At 46.4% G+C, this 13,544-nt stretch overlaps 1 protein-coding gene across 1 annotated transcript in view; it reads left to right on the top strand.

The window, feature by feature from the left end:
* The window catches only part of Cht7 (chitinase 7), a 166,224-nt gene extending 160,943 nt beyond the window's left edge, over nt 1-5,281 (top strand). The window contains exon 16 of the mRNA XM_077634734.1: nt 956-5,281. Within this exon, the coding sequence (XP_077490860.1) occupies nt 956-1,158 (203 nt within the window). The 3' untranslated portion in view covers nt 1,159-5,281. The remainder of the gene's footprint in view (nt 1-955) is intronic.
* The last annotated feature ends 8,263 nt before the right edge of the window (nt 5,282-13,544 follow it).

The following is a 13,544-nucleotide window of genomic DNA, read 5'->3' as shown; positions in this document are numbered from 1 at the left end:
CTCGTCCAGTCGGTTAAGGCATTGCGCTAATGACGCTGTCCTACGTATGCCTGAAAACTTGAGATATGGTCATTAAAACTTTCAGTTATGGCTCCCGTTCTGCACAGCAAGTTTTAAAGCAAAAATGACTTTTCTTTAAGATGAACTCTCGAGAAGATGCAGCAACGTAACATAAGTATAATTTTTGTAGTAATGAAGTCGCACTATAAGTTTAGTTGCAATGGGTATAAACAACTGTCGCCTTTACTCAGACTTACTCCTGACGTATCACTTCAAGCCCGACAAATATGAGAGGAGATTTAGAAATTAGTTTTTCACAATCCAAGAAAAGGCACAACAATCTGATCATTAATGCAGAAATTATGCCATAGTTTGCCCGAAGTTGTGGAATTTTAGGGAATAATAAACAGGGAAATAGTTGCAGCGGATTATACGCTGAGGACGAATATGACTTTCCCTAGATCCTAATATTGCCATCTTTTTTGACATATAGTCGCCTTTCGCGAAAAACAGGTATTGTGGCCAAAGGCCCTTTCAGCAGCTATGCTGGCGTCAAGACAAGCACAATATAAAGTTGCGCCTGGATTTGACTACAACCAAAAGTAAACAATTATGCGACAGTTTATCGAATTTATTCCGTTTCACACTCTCTACTGGCCTTTTTCACACGAAGATGCAAACAAAATTCAAGCGTGCAATATGCAACAGAACAAAGCCATAACATTCGGCGCCTTCAGGAGTGTCCCAAAGGTTGAATCTGAAAAACTCGAGAAAAAATGCATGGTTAAATTTAAATTTCTCTGCAATAAAAGCCTCTTTTGCTGGAGCACAAAGGCGATTTAACATTTAATCATGTCCTGACAAAATCCGGCCGGAGTTCTCTTCAGTGTTCCGTGAACGCCTGTCCGCGCCATATTCCTGTTGCTAAATGGCGATACCCCTCACGCCTTTGCAGATCCCGACGAGGTGGTCTGTGACGAAGAGGACGGCCACATCAGCTACCACCTGGACAAGAAGGACTGCACCATGTACTACATGTGCGAGGGCAAGCGGCGCCACCACATGCCCTGCCCGACCAACCTCGTGTTCAACCTGAACGAGAGTGTCTGCGACTGGCCCGAGAACGTCGATGACTGCAAGCACGTGGCGAAGACGTAGTCCGTCCGCCTCGCGAACTATATCGCTTCCAAATCACTGCGTCGTCGCCTGTTCCGCGCTTTGTTTTACCTTGTTTTCGTTTGTGTAAGGACCGCGGCGGTCCAGAAGTGGCCGCGGTAGTGGAAGCGATGGAGCTGGCTTTCACGGCAGACTCTAAGGCACGCCAGGACCACGCGACCGCGCTTGCACGGGCTCCGTAGAACCAGCTATCTTCACCTAATATGAAGTAAATGTCACTTGCCGTCGTTCCCACTGCCCACACGTTTTGGAACGCTGCACACTGGCCAACACGAGAGCTTTGTTTTCTGCGGCGATGGTGATGTGTACGGACAAGAAGAGGCATCTTTCAAGTGTTCCAACAGCTAGTACGGAAGTCTGTGACTCCGTTGCCGCTAAAAAGCGATCTCGCTGTCTTAAACCAGAGTATTGTTCGCGTCATTTGCGTAAAAAGAACACGTGGTTGGAGGAGCTGCGCGTTTTGTATGCAAGAACGCGGCGTTCGCCAATCAGTGCCTTCGATTCGGATAAAGGGCTGGATTGTTATCCAAAACGAACGCGACATTATAGCCATATCGAGCAACAATTCACAGCCAGCGCTGTTTGGCCTAGTTCATTATGATGCGCGTTCCCAAGTGGCATCGATAGCTCAAGTTCTCGTAAAGTAATACAGCTCTGTAGACCTGATATCAGAACATGTAACCCCAATATATCCGGCTTCTAGAGTTTTCCTGAAAGTGAGGTAATGCCGCGTATCATTTGATAATATTTAAAATTATTGCCTAGATTATGCTGTCATAATAAAAAACTGTGAAATATGGGGCCTAGCGCAGTGCGATACGAGGAAGACTGCGTTGGCCACTAGCTATAAATTTAAGTTTAGCTTTACGACTGCATCAGAAAACTACCCAAATAGAAGTTGTCACTGCTTGTACTGAAATGTAATTTGTGGCACCAGGGTGAAGCATCTTTTTACTATCGAGTGCATCACCCAACATACTTTACTGCCTTTCCTGGCCTTTAGGCTAGCGAGAAGATAACGCTAGAACAATTCCGATGGGTGTCCAATTGCAGAACTTGCAGCCTTAGAAAGATCGACAGCATAACAACCGGTCGTAATTCTCAAAATTGTGACCCTTTTTTCCCTTTTTATTTGCTCTTGCTGTTATACTTACAACAGTTCTGTCTTAAAGAATTCGCTTCATGCTGCAGAAAAGGCTGTCAAAATACATTACAACTGTGAAAGTCTGCATGAATTGCTCAGAAAAAAAAATACTTTACAGATTAGCGGGATGCTTCTCGATAATCAGCTTCTTGCTTTCTTCAGGTCGTGTACGATACAACATACTCTAGCCGCTCTAGCTAATGCCTCTCAAGGTTTGCTGAATGCGAGACAGACTAGGAAGCAAAGGAAAGAAACTAACAAATCAACTAGGCCATTTCTTTCCCATGTAAAGTGCCCAAAATTTCAGCGATGGAGCACATTAGTTAAAGATAAAATTTAAGTTTAAAAAGAAACTGCCTGAAGCAGTCTCTTCACAACTTCACATTGATGCAATGCAGAAGAGATTTTCGGCTACTTGGTCGCAAAGCGTGATGCAAAGATTTCTGTTCATAACACAGTAACCGTCGCCTAGGATGTGGTTAGCGAACGCGTGATAATCACTGTATTTACTCTAGTGCCTTCACCGGGTTTATGCTTCTTCGGCGAGGTAGAATGTGACTAAAAAAACGACAACAATGAAAAGTTCAATGCTTTATTAAGAGACCTCTTGAGTATGTGTAAAGGCGCTAGAGTGTGTGTCTCCCCGAAAACATTTTATATTGTTTCTATATGTTGCAAAAGTATTCTGTGTTGTATTGTAGCATTTTGTGTTGTTACTTTAGGATGTATGCCGATTTATCAATGTGCTAGACGCGAGAGAACGTGAGACTGGTGTCAACGTTTTGGGGGACACCATTTCCCGCCAACACATCTTCATTTCTGTTTTCTTTTTTGTTTTTGATATCGTTTGTGTCTTGCTTCTCTGCGATATCCGTGACGCTTTCGTTAATGATAACCAGTTTCTTCTATGAATACTATTACAGTTCTTTTCTTGTGTTAAGCCATACTCGATGTTTTTTACAGCTTTGTCAGCATGTTTACCTCGGGAAAAAAAGTCGCTTGTGAAAAGAATGCATTGGTGCGGCAGAATTTTTATAATGTTACGTTGAAAGTATTGTTCTTATGTTGATTATTGCAGTTGTGCTTGATCGTGTTTTTTTTCGGATAAACCACTTCTTTGTTTCTTTCATAACAAGCAGGGATAAACTTAGCTGTCAAAACAAAACGCATATTACATCTGACGTTAATCCTATGGTATGAACTGCGGGCACATGGTATACCCACTTATTCAACTAAGCCTTTTTTCTAAAGAAACGTGTCCTGGAAAATCGCGCACATAACGGCAATAACGCCTCTTCTCGAAGCATCTGGCTAATATAGAGCCGGCAGTCATGGTTCTGACAGGCCATTCGCACAAAAAAAGCAACGCACGACATTGCATAAATTGCTGTGCTTAAGCTGAGACATAACAGTTACACAAGTTCGCTCGCTTTGTTAATTTCTGCTTTGAATAGTTAATTGTTTCAAAAGATTTAACGTCATGATCCAGGGTAGAAACTAATTAAAATGCGAGTCAAGTATAAGCCAGGCACATTCCTGAAACGTGCCAGATGCAGCAGTGTTCAACGCTTCAGCATATTTTATGGTAGGAAGTAGTGCGAAAGGCTTGGCATGATACAAGCCGTGTTTCATCTTTTCCTTAAAAAAATACTTTAGCTAACCTACGCCAGCCTATAATAAGCTTAGGCTGTTCAATTCGCAACACCATTTAAAGGCCCGGTGTGGACGTGTGATTATAATAAAGAATATAAAAGAAAACTAGATGCAATTCTTTCGACAAATATAGTCACATACGGAGCTGCATGCTAGGGAAATCTTTCTAACGAAAAGCCCTCAAGATCATTCTTGTGCAGTGAATGTCATTGTTCATATCCGTGGTATTTTTGCATTTTCGAATAAGAAGGCAGGTATATATTCATGAAGGTTGTGCGGAATTTAAAGTAATCTGAGCATGGCGTAGGAAAGCAGGGCTAAATTTCAAAGGATTTGGTTACCAGAGTTCTTGGTTTTACTTCGAAAAGGCTGAAACTGATTAATACGAAATTAAGGTATAAACAGGCAGAAAACAAAGATATAAAATTTTATAGGTAATTCCAACTACGGCTTTTTCGGTAGCCACCACGTTTCTTGTACAAGACAGTAAATAAACTTCAAACTTCTACTTCGCCTGCAGCCGGCGCAAGTCCTTTAGCAGCCTTTAATGGGTGTGTCGGAAACAGGATGCACTATCGGCTTTTAAGGGTGTCATTATATTCGCTGATGGCCCGTTGTGTACTGTACATTAAGAGACCTAAGAAGCTTGGACAAAACTGCACTAAAAGCGTTTCGTTCTGAGTAACTGAGCTAATGGAAGTACACTCTCATACTCTTGGCGGATAATACTATGCAAAAAGTGTGACCGGTTTTTATGCCTCAGTCGCGGTTAGGACCGTGTTACAAGCATGGATGAGACGCAGCAAAGGCTAATATTGCTTTATCAGAAAGAGGCATCGTCCACGTAATGCGAGCTTGGGTAGCTTGTGCGAGGCGACGAAAGGTTGTAGATTTATGAAGACTGCAAAGGCGTCAGATCGCGGGCAGACGAGTGTTATTTCATGTGTACTACTCGACGTATGCCCAAGACGCCGTCATGACTGAAACTCTGGCCCCAGATGGATCTGGACCGAGTGGTGGTTCGGCGGGCGTCCTTCTCTGACTTTCTTATTTATTATCACGCATACCGCCTATGACACTTGCAGATCGGGTGTGCTTATGTTTTTATCCTTGTTTGTGTTTCTTCCCCCTTTCTTTCTCTTTCTCTGCGTTGTCCCTATCCGTGTATGACTGTGTGCTCCAAGCCGCGTGAGTGGGACTCCCTCGACAATGGGTGTGGGTTCCGCCCACTCGAGCTTCTGTACAAAGTCAGCTGCCATCTGAGAGAAAAAAAGAAAGCGAATAAATACAAACGAAAACCACCAAAAACGGAGTAGATTCTTGCCTGGTCGTTCTTTTTCTCTTCCGAGTTTTGGAGGATACTAAATTTTGATCCGAAATAGATGCTACCTTCTTCTGGGGCAACGGGCGTCACGTGCTCCTGAGGGGCAGAAAAGTGTGCGTGTTTGCCCGCCTTGGTTAATAAATCTAGTTTCACGTTCTTGGCACTCTTACCCAGCACCACACCGGTTCTGCGTTGAGAACAAAATACCTTTTTTTTTTCCAAACGTGCTCTTTAGTTGTCCGAAAGTGTGCCACTTGTCCAGTGTAAACTTATTCGGAACACTGTTCTGCATATACTCGGTAGTTTGGCTGGAACAGCGCTCCTAAGATTTTTCTGGAACAGCGAAATGCAAGATGTTTCTAGATTAGATGACTTGTGCACATTTGTGACTAGTTACGAGACAGCTTTAGACGTCCAAAATCTAGTAGTTTTTACCGATGCCCAAAAGCAGACGATGTTATTGCTAATCAGTAAAATCGTGTAAAAGGCGAGAATATAGCAAATAAATAAAGCACCTCAGCAATGAATACAGTACAGTCGCAAGAAAATAATAAAAATTATGAATAAAATAAGCTCCCCTAGGCAAGCTTAATGAGCGTGTACGACAACGGCGCAGGTGGTGATGTGAAATAATCTTCGAGAAGTTGTCCAAATGCGTGGGCGTTTTGCAGCCCATGGTAGTCAGCAGTCACTGTATTAATTGGTTAGGATTAGCTCAAAAGCAATGAGGGGAAGTTCATTTCCGGATGGACAGTACCCTGCCATTTTCTCATTTAATGCTGGAAGTCGCAATACAGAGAAACGAACAAAGAAATCCGTGAGTGGAGGAGCTCATCTAATCTAACAACAATACTTTTGCATAGATTTATAGTGAGTAAATGGGCAAGGAGGTTCCTAGCGGTAACCTAGTCTACAATGAAGAAAACAAGGTTATTAGAGTTGCCAGTAAGCACCTAGAAATAACGCTGCCTTTTGGTCTCTGAACTAACCTGAAGATACGGTAAAGCACACTTCACATTTAAGATAGGAAAGCACGCGTTTGTAATAAACTACAGTTACAGTTAGGGCTGACAGTTCCTGTATAGGCTATAACACAGAGTTCAAGACTGTTTTCTCTTTTAAAAGAGGAACATTCGTGGGATTCACTAAAAGCACGTAATTCACAAAGCCAGGACAATTGACAATTCGAGCAAACGCGTCGCGAGACATTCACTGAGTGCAACATCGTAGCGCTCTCGCACACATTTCAGCCTCCGCGACGCGTTTGGTTCGCTCTTAAACCGACATGCAAGACATCCCGCCGATACACCTCCAACCTGCAGCTTTTGCGCTTACCCCTGAACCCTCTACCGCATGGGTAAAGAGCACACTAACGCCCTGTCCATCCACCACCACACAAGAGCGTAGTGGGAACTCTGCGTATTCTCGGCCACCAACTTCTACTGGTCAGCCACGCACCAAAGATCATGGCAGCGGTGCTCTCCAGAATTAAAAGACTAAACTCGAGTCCAAAATCTATTATAATAATCTTGTCTCTCTCTCGTGTCTCGTTGTCTTCGCCGCGTTCTCACTGCGTTCTCACTGCGCTGCTTCATAAAGCTGCACTTCGCAACGCAGGCGAGCCTCTCTATCTCTTGAATCATTCCTCTCGATAGCGCGGTCATAGCGTCAGCACCACTGCCCCTGAATATGTGGAAGAGCAGAGAGAATGGGTGACAGATGACGTCAACGATTTCGTCGCTGGCAAGTTCTGCAGTGTACACTGAACATGACAACCTTTAACGCAAGAAGCAGATGCAGTTAAGCTTGCCTAGCCTTGGGATCGGAGATTAACTGGGACATCATAGGGGTTTGTTGCGCCCAGAGAAACAGGTAAGGCATATACACAATTAAAGACGGGCATGTTTCCGGCTACGGCGGTTTGCCAGTGAAGCGAGAACTACGTGCGGAATCCTATGCCATTAAAATGATGTAGCTGGCAACGACAAGATGGCGGCAGTTAATGGATTAAGGTGTATTAATGGTACACGCTGAAGTTCGTCCAGGATTACGCATCTGCATTCCGTCGCGGTGACGCGATGGTCTAAAGGTTCTTCTTCTAAAGGTTCTTTTAAGTCGCTGAACGAGCAACAAACAACGTAGAAAACGAAGGTACTAGTTGTGGGCGACTGCAATGTGAGGATGGTGTACTTGCACAACAACCCACGAACAAAGAAGGGTAGGAAAGACGCAACGAAGCGCTAACAACTAACATGACCCACATGTAATTACCCGCATGAAGATTGAAAAAAAGCAGGAAAACAAAAGAAAACACAACTTACTACGAGTCTAGACATCCCCACAGGCGCTGAACTGCGTGGAAGGAAACAAAAAATTTAAGACCAAGGAATAAACAACCGATACTCGATACTTACCTAGCTTGTTGATTTCTGTGGCCTTCATGATCTTTCCTAGAAGCAGGTATGTGCATTTTTTTTCACGACTTGAAAATTTTAAACAACGCGACGAAACGGCAGTAACGTGGCAAGGGACACCTATGATCCGAGAATCAGCAAAATTAACTTGCTGAACAGTCCGTGAGTTCAGTGTGGGCGTAGTTATAGAGCAGTCAGGATACTAGGTAATTGTAGATTATAATATAGGTCCTAAGGACAGCAAGGGTGAGTTGTTAGAGTTTTAAATGTGCGTCGATCTTAGCCGCCTGTTCCTGGGTTGACCGCAGGCATCGGCTTCGGCACCAAGAGGCAAACGGGAAGAGCATATTCCAAGATGACAGCGCGACGATGGCGAATAAAAGCGGGAGGAGGAAACCGAAGGAAGCGGGTCCGACGGTAGCATGAAGAAGAAAGTTGTGAAAAAGATTACGGTGAAAGAAGGCGTGGCTGGTGCAGCGGAGGTGGAGGGCACTGCAACAACGGCACTCCTTTGCTGCTCGAGCTACAGGACTGAAACCCAGAGCCGCCTGCGTTCGTCACTGCGTGTTCTATGTGCGGTCGCCTGTGGTTCAAGTACCGCGGTAGCCGCGCCCAAAAATCGCGTTACCGGGAAGCGCAATGGTCGGTAATTTTTTAGAGCGAGATAGCTTACACCCCTCATCAACAAACGAGAAACAGGAAGTTGCCCTGGAAGACTACCGTTATGAAAACAAGTAATGAGTGTTAAAAGCGCGCGCCCATTCTGGCATCCTGCTCGATATTCAGGTGGCAGGCGCACTGAAGTGCAGAGATCATGTCATCTCACTTTCCTATTGGAAGGTGAGGCGAACTTGATATAATTACGAAACGTGTAGTGGGGTGGTGGTGAAAAGCATTTATTTAGCTATATTTACAGAGAGGTGCTCGGGGAGAGGCCCCTAGTGGGTCTCGCCCCTTACAATACAAGGCGGAGACCCTCATTCAGGGACCCCGTTGGTCCTGACCGCTTCGCAGCTCCGCCGAACCCGGACTTGTTGGGCCAATAGTTCCTGCCAGCCAAGCAGGGCCGCCTCCCAGTCCTCTCAGGTAGGGGAAAGGGTGATGGGGGGGAAAGAGGAATTTTGCCTGCATGCCTAAACCATGCGAGAGGTGTCGGCGTCCTCCCCACAGATTGAGCAGCGGCCGTCAAAAGAAGAAACAAAGTGCTTGAGAACCACCAGGCACATCAGCGTGTTTCTAAATAGCCTGAGGAGAGTTCGTTCGCCAGCTTTACCCAGTACATTCATAGGAACCGGGTAGCGCCGGTGTTGGCACGATAGTGCTCATTAATATTTTTAAAAGAAAGAAGAGAGCAGTGATCTTGGTTAAGGTCCTCCCAAGGAACGCCTGGTGCCCGGTAAGTGAGTGCACGGGCTGCCTCATGGGCGGCTTCGTTACGCGGCATGCCTTGGTGACCGGGGAGTCATATGATTGAGCGATGAGTTGGATTAGAGTCGCGAGTACGGTGGCAAAGAATTTGGTGAGCAAGTGGAATGATCGAACGGAACTCAAAGTTACCGAGAGGCTCCGCCAGAGTTTTTGAGGATGGATTTAGAGCCGGGATGGGAGGCTGCGGGGGAGATGGCTACCTCCTCCGTATGCGTTGAGCGGGGCGCTCCGAACGAGAGGCCGTCCACCTGTTTTCCCTTGTATATGATCGCAACCGTGTACCATTCTCCCCTGGAGTGGTAGGGGCCTGCAATTTCGACGTAGAAGACGTTTTTCTATGAGTCATAGTGGCGGTGCAGGGCATCCCCCCGCGCCTGGCGCTGGCCATTATTTTCCTCCTTGTTCATCTTAGCGGAAGGTGTCGAATGCAGAGGGCGCGCCTCCACAGTTCCGGCAGTCGAACCTATTCTATCGTATGGTGGTGATGTTGGATATGTAACCGATCAAGAGGCGGTGACCGGACATTGTCTGGGCGAGACGCGTGTATAGGTTAATGAGATGCGCCTCGCGAAGTTCCCGATTGGTGTTCACCACCCGCAACGCGAGGAGTCGCACGCTGGAAGTGGAGATCTATCCAACGCACCGCGGCCTCGAGTGCGCCTCGTCCAATTTGGAATTTGTGCATATTAGACATTCTACGAAATGCGAAATCCCCGTTCAGCTTTCTCTCGCAAGCGGCACCATCCATGAATCATCGAAAGAGCTTCGAATACTTGGTGGTGGCAGCGACAACGTATTTTAACAAAGGAACAGAAGGTGCCCGGGGGGGTGAGGCTCCTACTTGTCCAAGTCTCCACGGGCGTGGGATTCGCGGAGAGCTCTGCCCACTAGCCATGTTTGGCCAGCTGGCTGTGCAACTCACACAGCGGTCTCCCATGAGGAAAGAGTGAAGAGCAGAAAATGAGAACCCCATTAACGAGTTAGGTATAAGTGCGAAAGTACCGCAGTTCAGGATGTGGTTGGTTGGTATGTGGCACTCAACGAAGGATAGCTGCACATTAAATGATAGGTGGCCTAAGATGATGCAGTTGGATTCTTCATATGCATAAACCAGGACGGTAACATCGAATCGGCCGCACGAACGGCCGCAGGCAGGGCGCACAGAGCTGCCAGCTGAACAGCTGCTGTTCCCCCAGTCTCCGCCGTGACGAACAAAACAATTCCCCTTATGGCGGACGTGGCATTTGTACGCACCCTGCGCGTAAAAGCGCGCCACTATCGCCGCGCAGAGGAGCCATGTGCTCGCCTAATTGTCTAGGGGTCATCTCTGCACACTTGGCGTTCTCGTCAACCAACAGGTACGGCTAAAACTTAGTACCTCGAATTTGCGTACTGTTTGTTTTTTCATTCTTGAAAGCTGCCGGTGCTCGGATCTATCGTATTTGTTTGCAAGGTACGTACAGATATATCTAGATTGATCGCACCCAGGCGCAGCTTATTCACATTGTTCCAGAATGCTGTTTTAACTTTGCACGCCGTATCTCGAAAGTTTGCTATCAGCTTTAAATTGAACACGAGCGAGAGCGGCGTGAATTCTGTTAGACGTCCGCCGAGCACGCTTTTTGCTACTCCGCTGCCGAGTGATTCAGTCCATTGCGGACGCAAGTAATAATAATAATAATAATAATAATAATAATAATAATAATAATAATAATAATAATAATAATAATAATAATAATAATAATAATAATAATAATAATAATAATAATAATAATAATAATAATAATTGGTTTTTGGGGGAAAGGAAATGGCGCAATATCTGTCTCATATATTCGTTGGACACCTGAACCGCGCCGTAAGGGAAGGGATAAAGGAGGGAGTGAAAGAAGAAAGGAAGAGGTGCCGTAGTGGAGGGCTCCGGAATAATTTCGACCACCTGGGGATCTTTAACGTGCACTGACACCGCACAGCACACGGGCGCCTTAGCGTTTTTCCTCCATAAAAACGCAGCCGCCGCGGTCGGGTTCGAACCCGGGAACTCCGGATCAGTAGTCGAGCGCCCTAACCACTGAGCCACCGCGGCGGGGCCGCAAGTCATCCCAAATCGTGATTTTCGTTTAGACGCCATTTCTCGCTGACTTTCTGCTCTCCGGATTGCAGTCACAAATACGGGACATCTGGTGAAGGTGCGGGGTTGCCATCCATGTACCGGACACCCGCTTCAAGTCATGACGCCAGCCCTCTGCGCTTCGCACCGGAGAACGAGCCACCAGTTCACCGTGCCAACCGACGTCTCCAGGGAGAGCAAGCTGAGTTCAGGACCCTGACAGACCGCACGCGACCAAGAAAAGACGCTGCTACGAGCACCACAACCTCGCCAAAGATGTCGACCCCGATCATACTACAGCAGCCGCGGGTGCCGCCAAATTTAAATGGATCCCTAGGCGAGGACACCTAAGAAAGTTGGGCCAATTTGAGCGCGTGGCACCATTCAACAATTCGGATCATGTGGAGAAAATTAGACGCGTATTTTTCTCACTGGAGGCCTCAGCACGCATGTTGTACAAAAACCACGAGTCATCCCTAACGACATGGGGGCTATTCAAGAAGGAACTTTTGAAAGCATTCACCAGTTTTGTGAGGAAAGAGCCGAACTAACGATGGCGCACTTTGGGAAAATGACTCGGCACCAAATTCCGTATCCGGAGGACTAGGCAAAAGACTAACCTTAAGGTCTGATCGGAGAAGCAGAGCAAATCCTCCTCCTCTTCCTGTTTGCCTATCTGCCTGAAATGCAGTATAACCAGGTGGAGTGAATTCACAGTCGTAGACGCCATCATGCAGCCAAGTTTCAGTCATGGCAGCAATATGAAGTGAATAGACAGAAATGAGCGAGGGTAGACTGACAGATATATTGATGACGCTTTGTACATTGATATACAAGAGGGTCAGACTTTCCACAAAAATTGCAAGCAAGTCATTCAGAAGGCATAGCGGGCGGGAAAGACTGCGATGAACTTGACGGGCCAGCTTTTGGGGAAAACGATGGAGAAACAATTTGTACGCAAGGATTATCCGGATTATTTCTGGTACCAGGCAGCTTAGCCAAGGAATTTTAAGCGTGATCCCAGTCGTATCGACCGTTATCAATAAACAAATGGTCAAAATGCAGCCGCACCCGCGAACCGCTACTGCGAAAAGAAGCCGAGGCGTCCCGCAGTTTTTGTCGAACGGAGCGGACCCTAAGGGAAAAATCCTCCGTAATGTAAACTTTAGACCCTTTAAGCTTGGACGCATTCTTCATTGCATTGATTTTTTCAAGAAAGTCAAGGAGTCTCAGAACAACTGGACGAACCCGACCGTTGCGCCTTTTGCCTATCCTGTGGCAACGCTCGATCTGAGGGAATTCAATGCTTTGAAACATTGGCAAGCAAAGTGTCGTTGGTTTCCTCTTCTTCCTCAGTCCGGCCATTAACTATGGCGTTAATACATCGCGAGTGGTTTTCCAAGTCACCCATCTTACTAATTAATTAGTCTGCGCATAGCCATCAGTGAGGCAATTTTCACGGGAAGCGAAAGTGTCGCGCCGTGTGGCAACCACCCGATGCTAACTGCCCTGTGAAAGCAGAGCGCCGCCCTTCGCTCAGTGGGCATGCTTGCACGCGATATCCACAACGTTGTAAGCATAGCTACCGCTGTAAAGCATCCGAAAAGCTTTTGCGCATGCCGGCGTTGCTCGGGATTAGTGTGTCTTCGCAGGTGCTAATTAGAGGGGTCATAGCGGCGACACATCGGACACTGAAGAGCGTGTTTCAGGAACAGGACACGACAGTCCTGTCGGAAAGAGCGTCGTCTTCGGAAAGCAATTGTAGGCACCAATGCAGCGTGTGCTAGCCCACGGACGTGTGGTTCTGGTACGAAGGTCATTAAGTGTCGTGCATCACTGTTGTGGGCGTGTATTGAATTTGGTGGGCGGCAAGCTACTGGCCACTCAAACATCCTCCTACATTTTCTTTCATGCGCGAGCCAAGGCCAGATCATTCCAGCATATTTCCAGTTAGACTTGTATTACACGCTAGCGTAAATAAGAACGCTGAGAAAAAAGACCCACACCAGCAACTTCTTTCCTAAGGATAATGGACACCGGTCTGGTTTGGGTGCCCTTCGTATTGATGCATAGCATTTAAAAACCTGCATTTTCAACGCCGGCGCAGTTTGCCACGAGTTAAATGTTCTTAGACTTCGCGTCGCAGGTTTCTCGTTTGGTGAGGCCTGTGACCACATTATAATTTCTCGCTCCAAGTCCCACTTGATGAAGTGACGCCCATTATTTTCTGCTATCTTCAGACCCGCTATATGCACTGTTGACAGAAGGAACCGCTCAAAGTTATTTCTCTTTCCACAA

This window comes from Amblyomma americanum, chromosome 8, assembly GCF_052857255.1.
Source record: "Amblyomma americanum isolate KBUSLIRL-KWMA chromosome 8, ASM5285725v1, whole genome shotgun sequence".
NCBI classification, from domain to species: domain Eukaryota; kingdom Metazoa; phylum Arthropoda; class Arachnida; order Ixodida; family Ixodidae; genus Amblyomma; species Amblyomma americanum.
The sequence above is the reverse complement of the archived record's forward strand: the minus strand, read 5'-3'. Positions and strand labels throughout refer to the sequence as shown.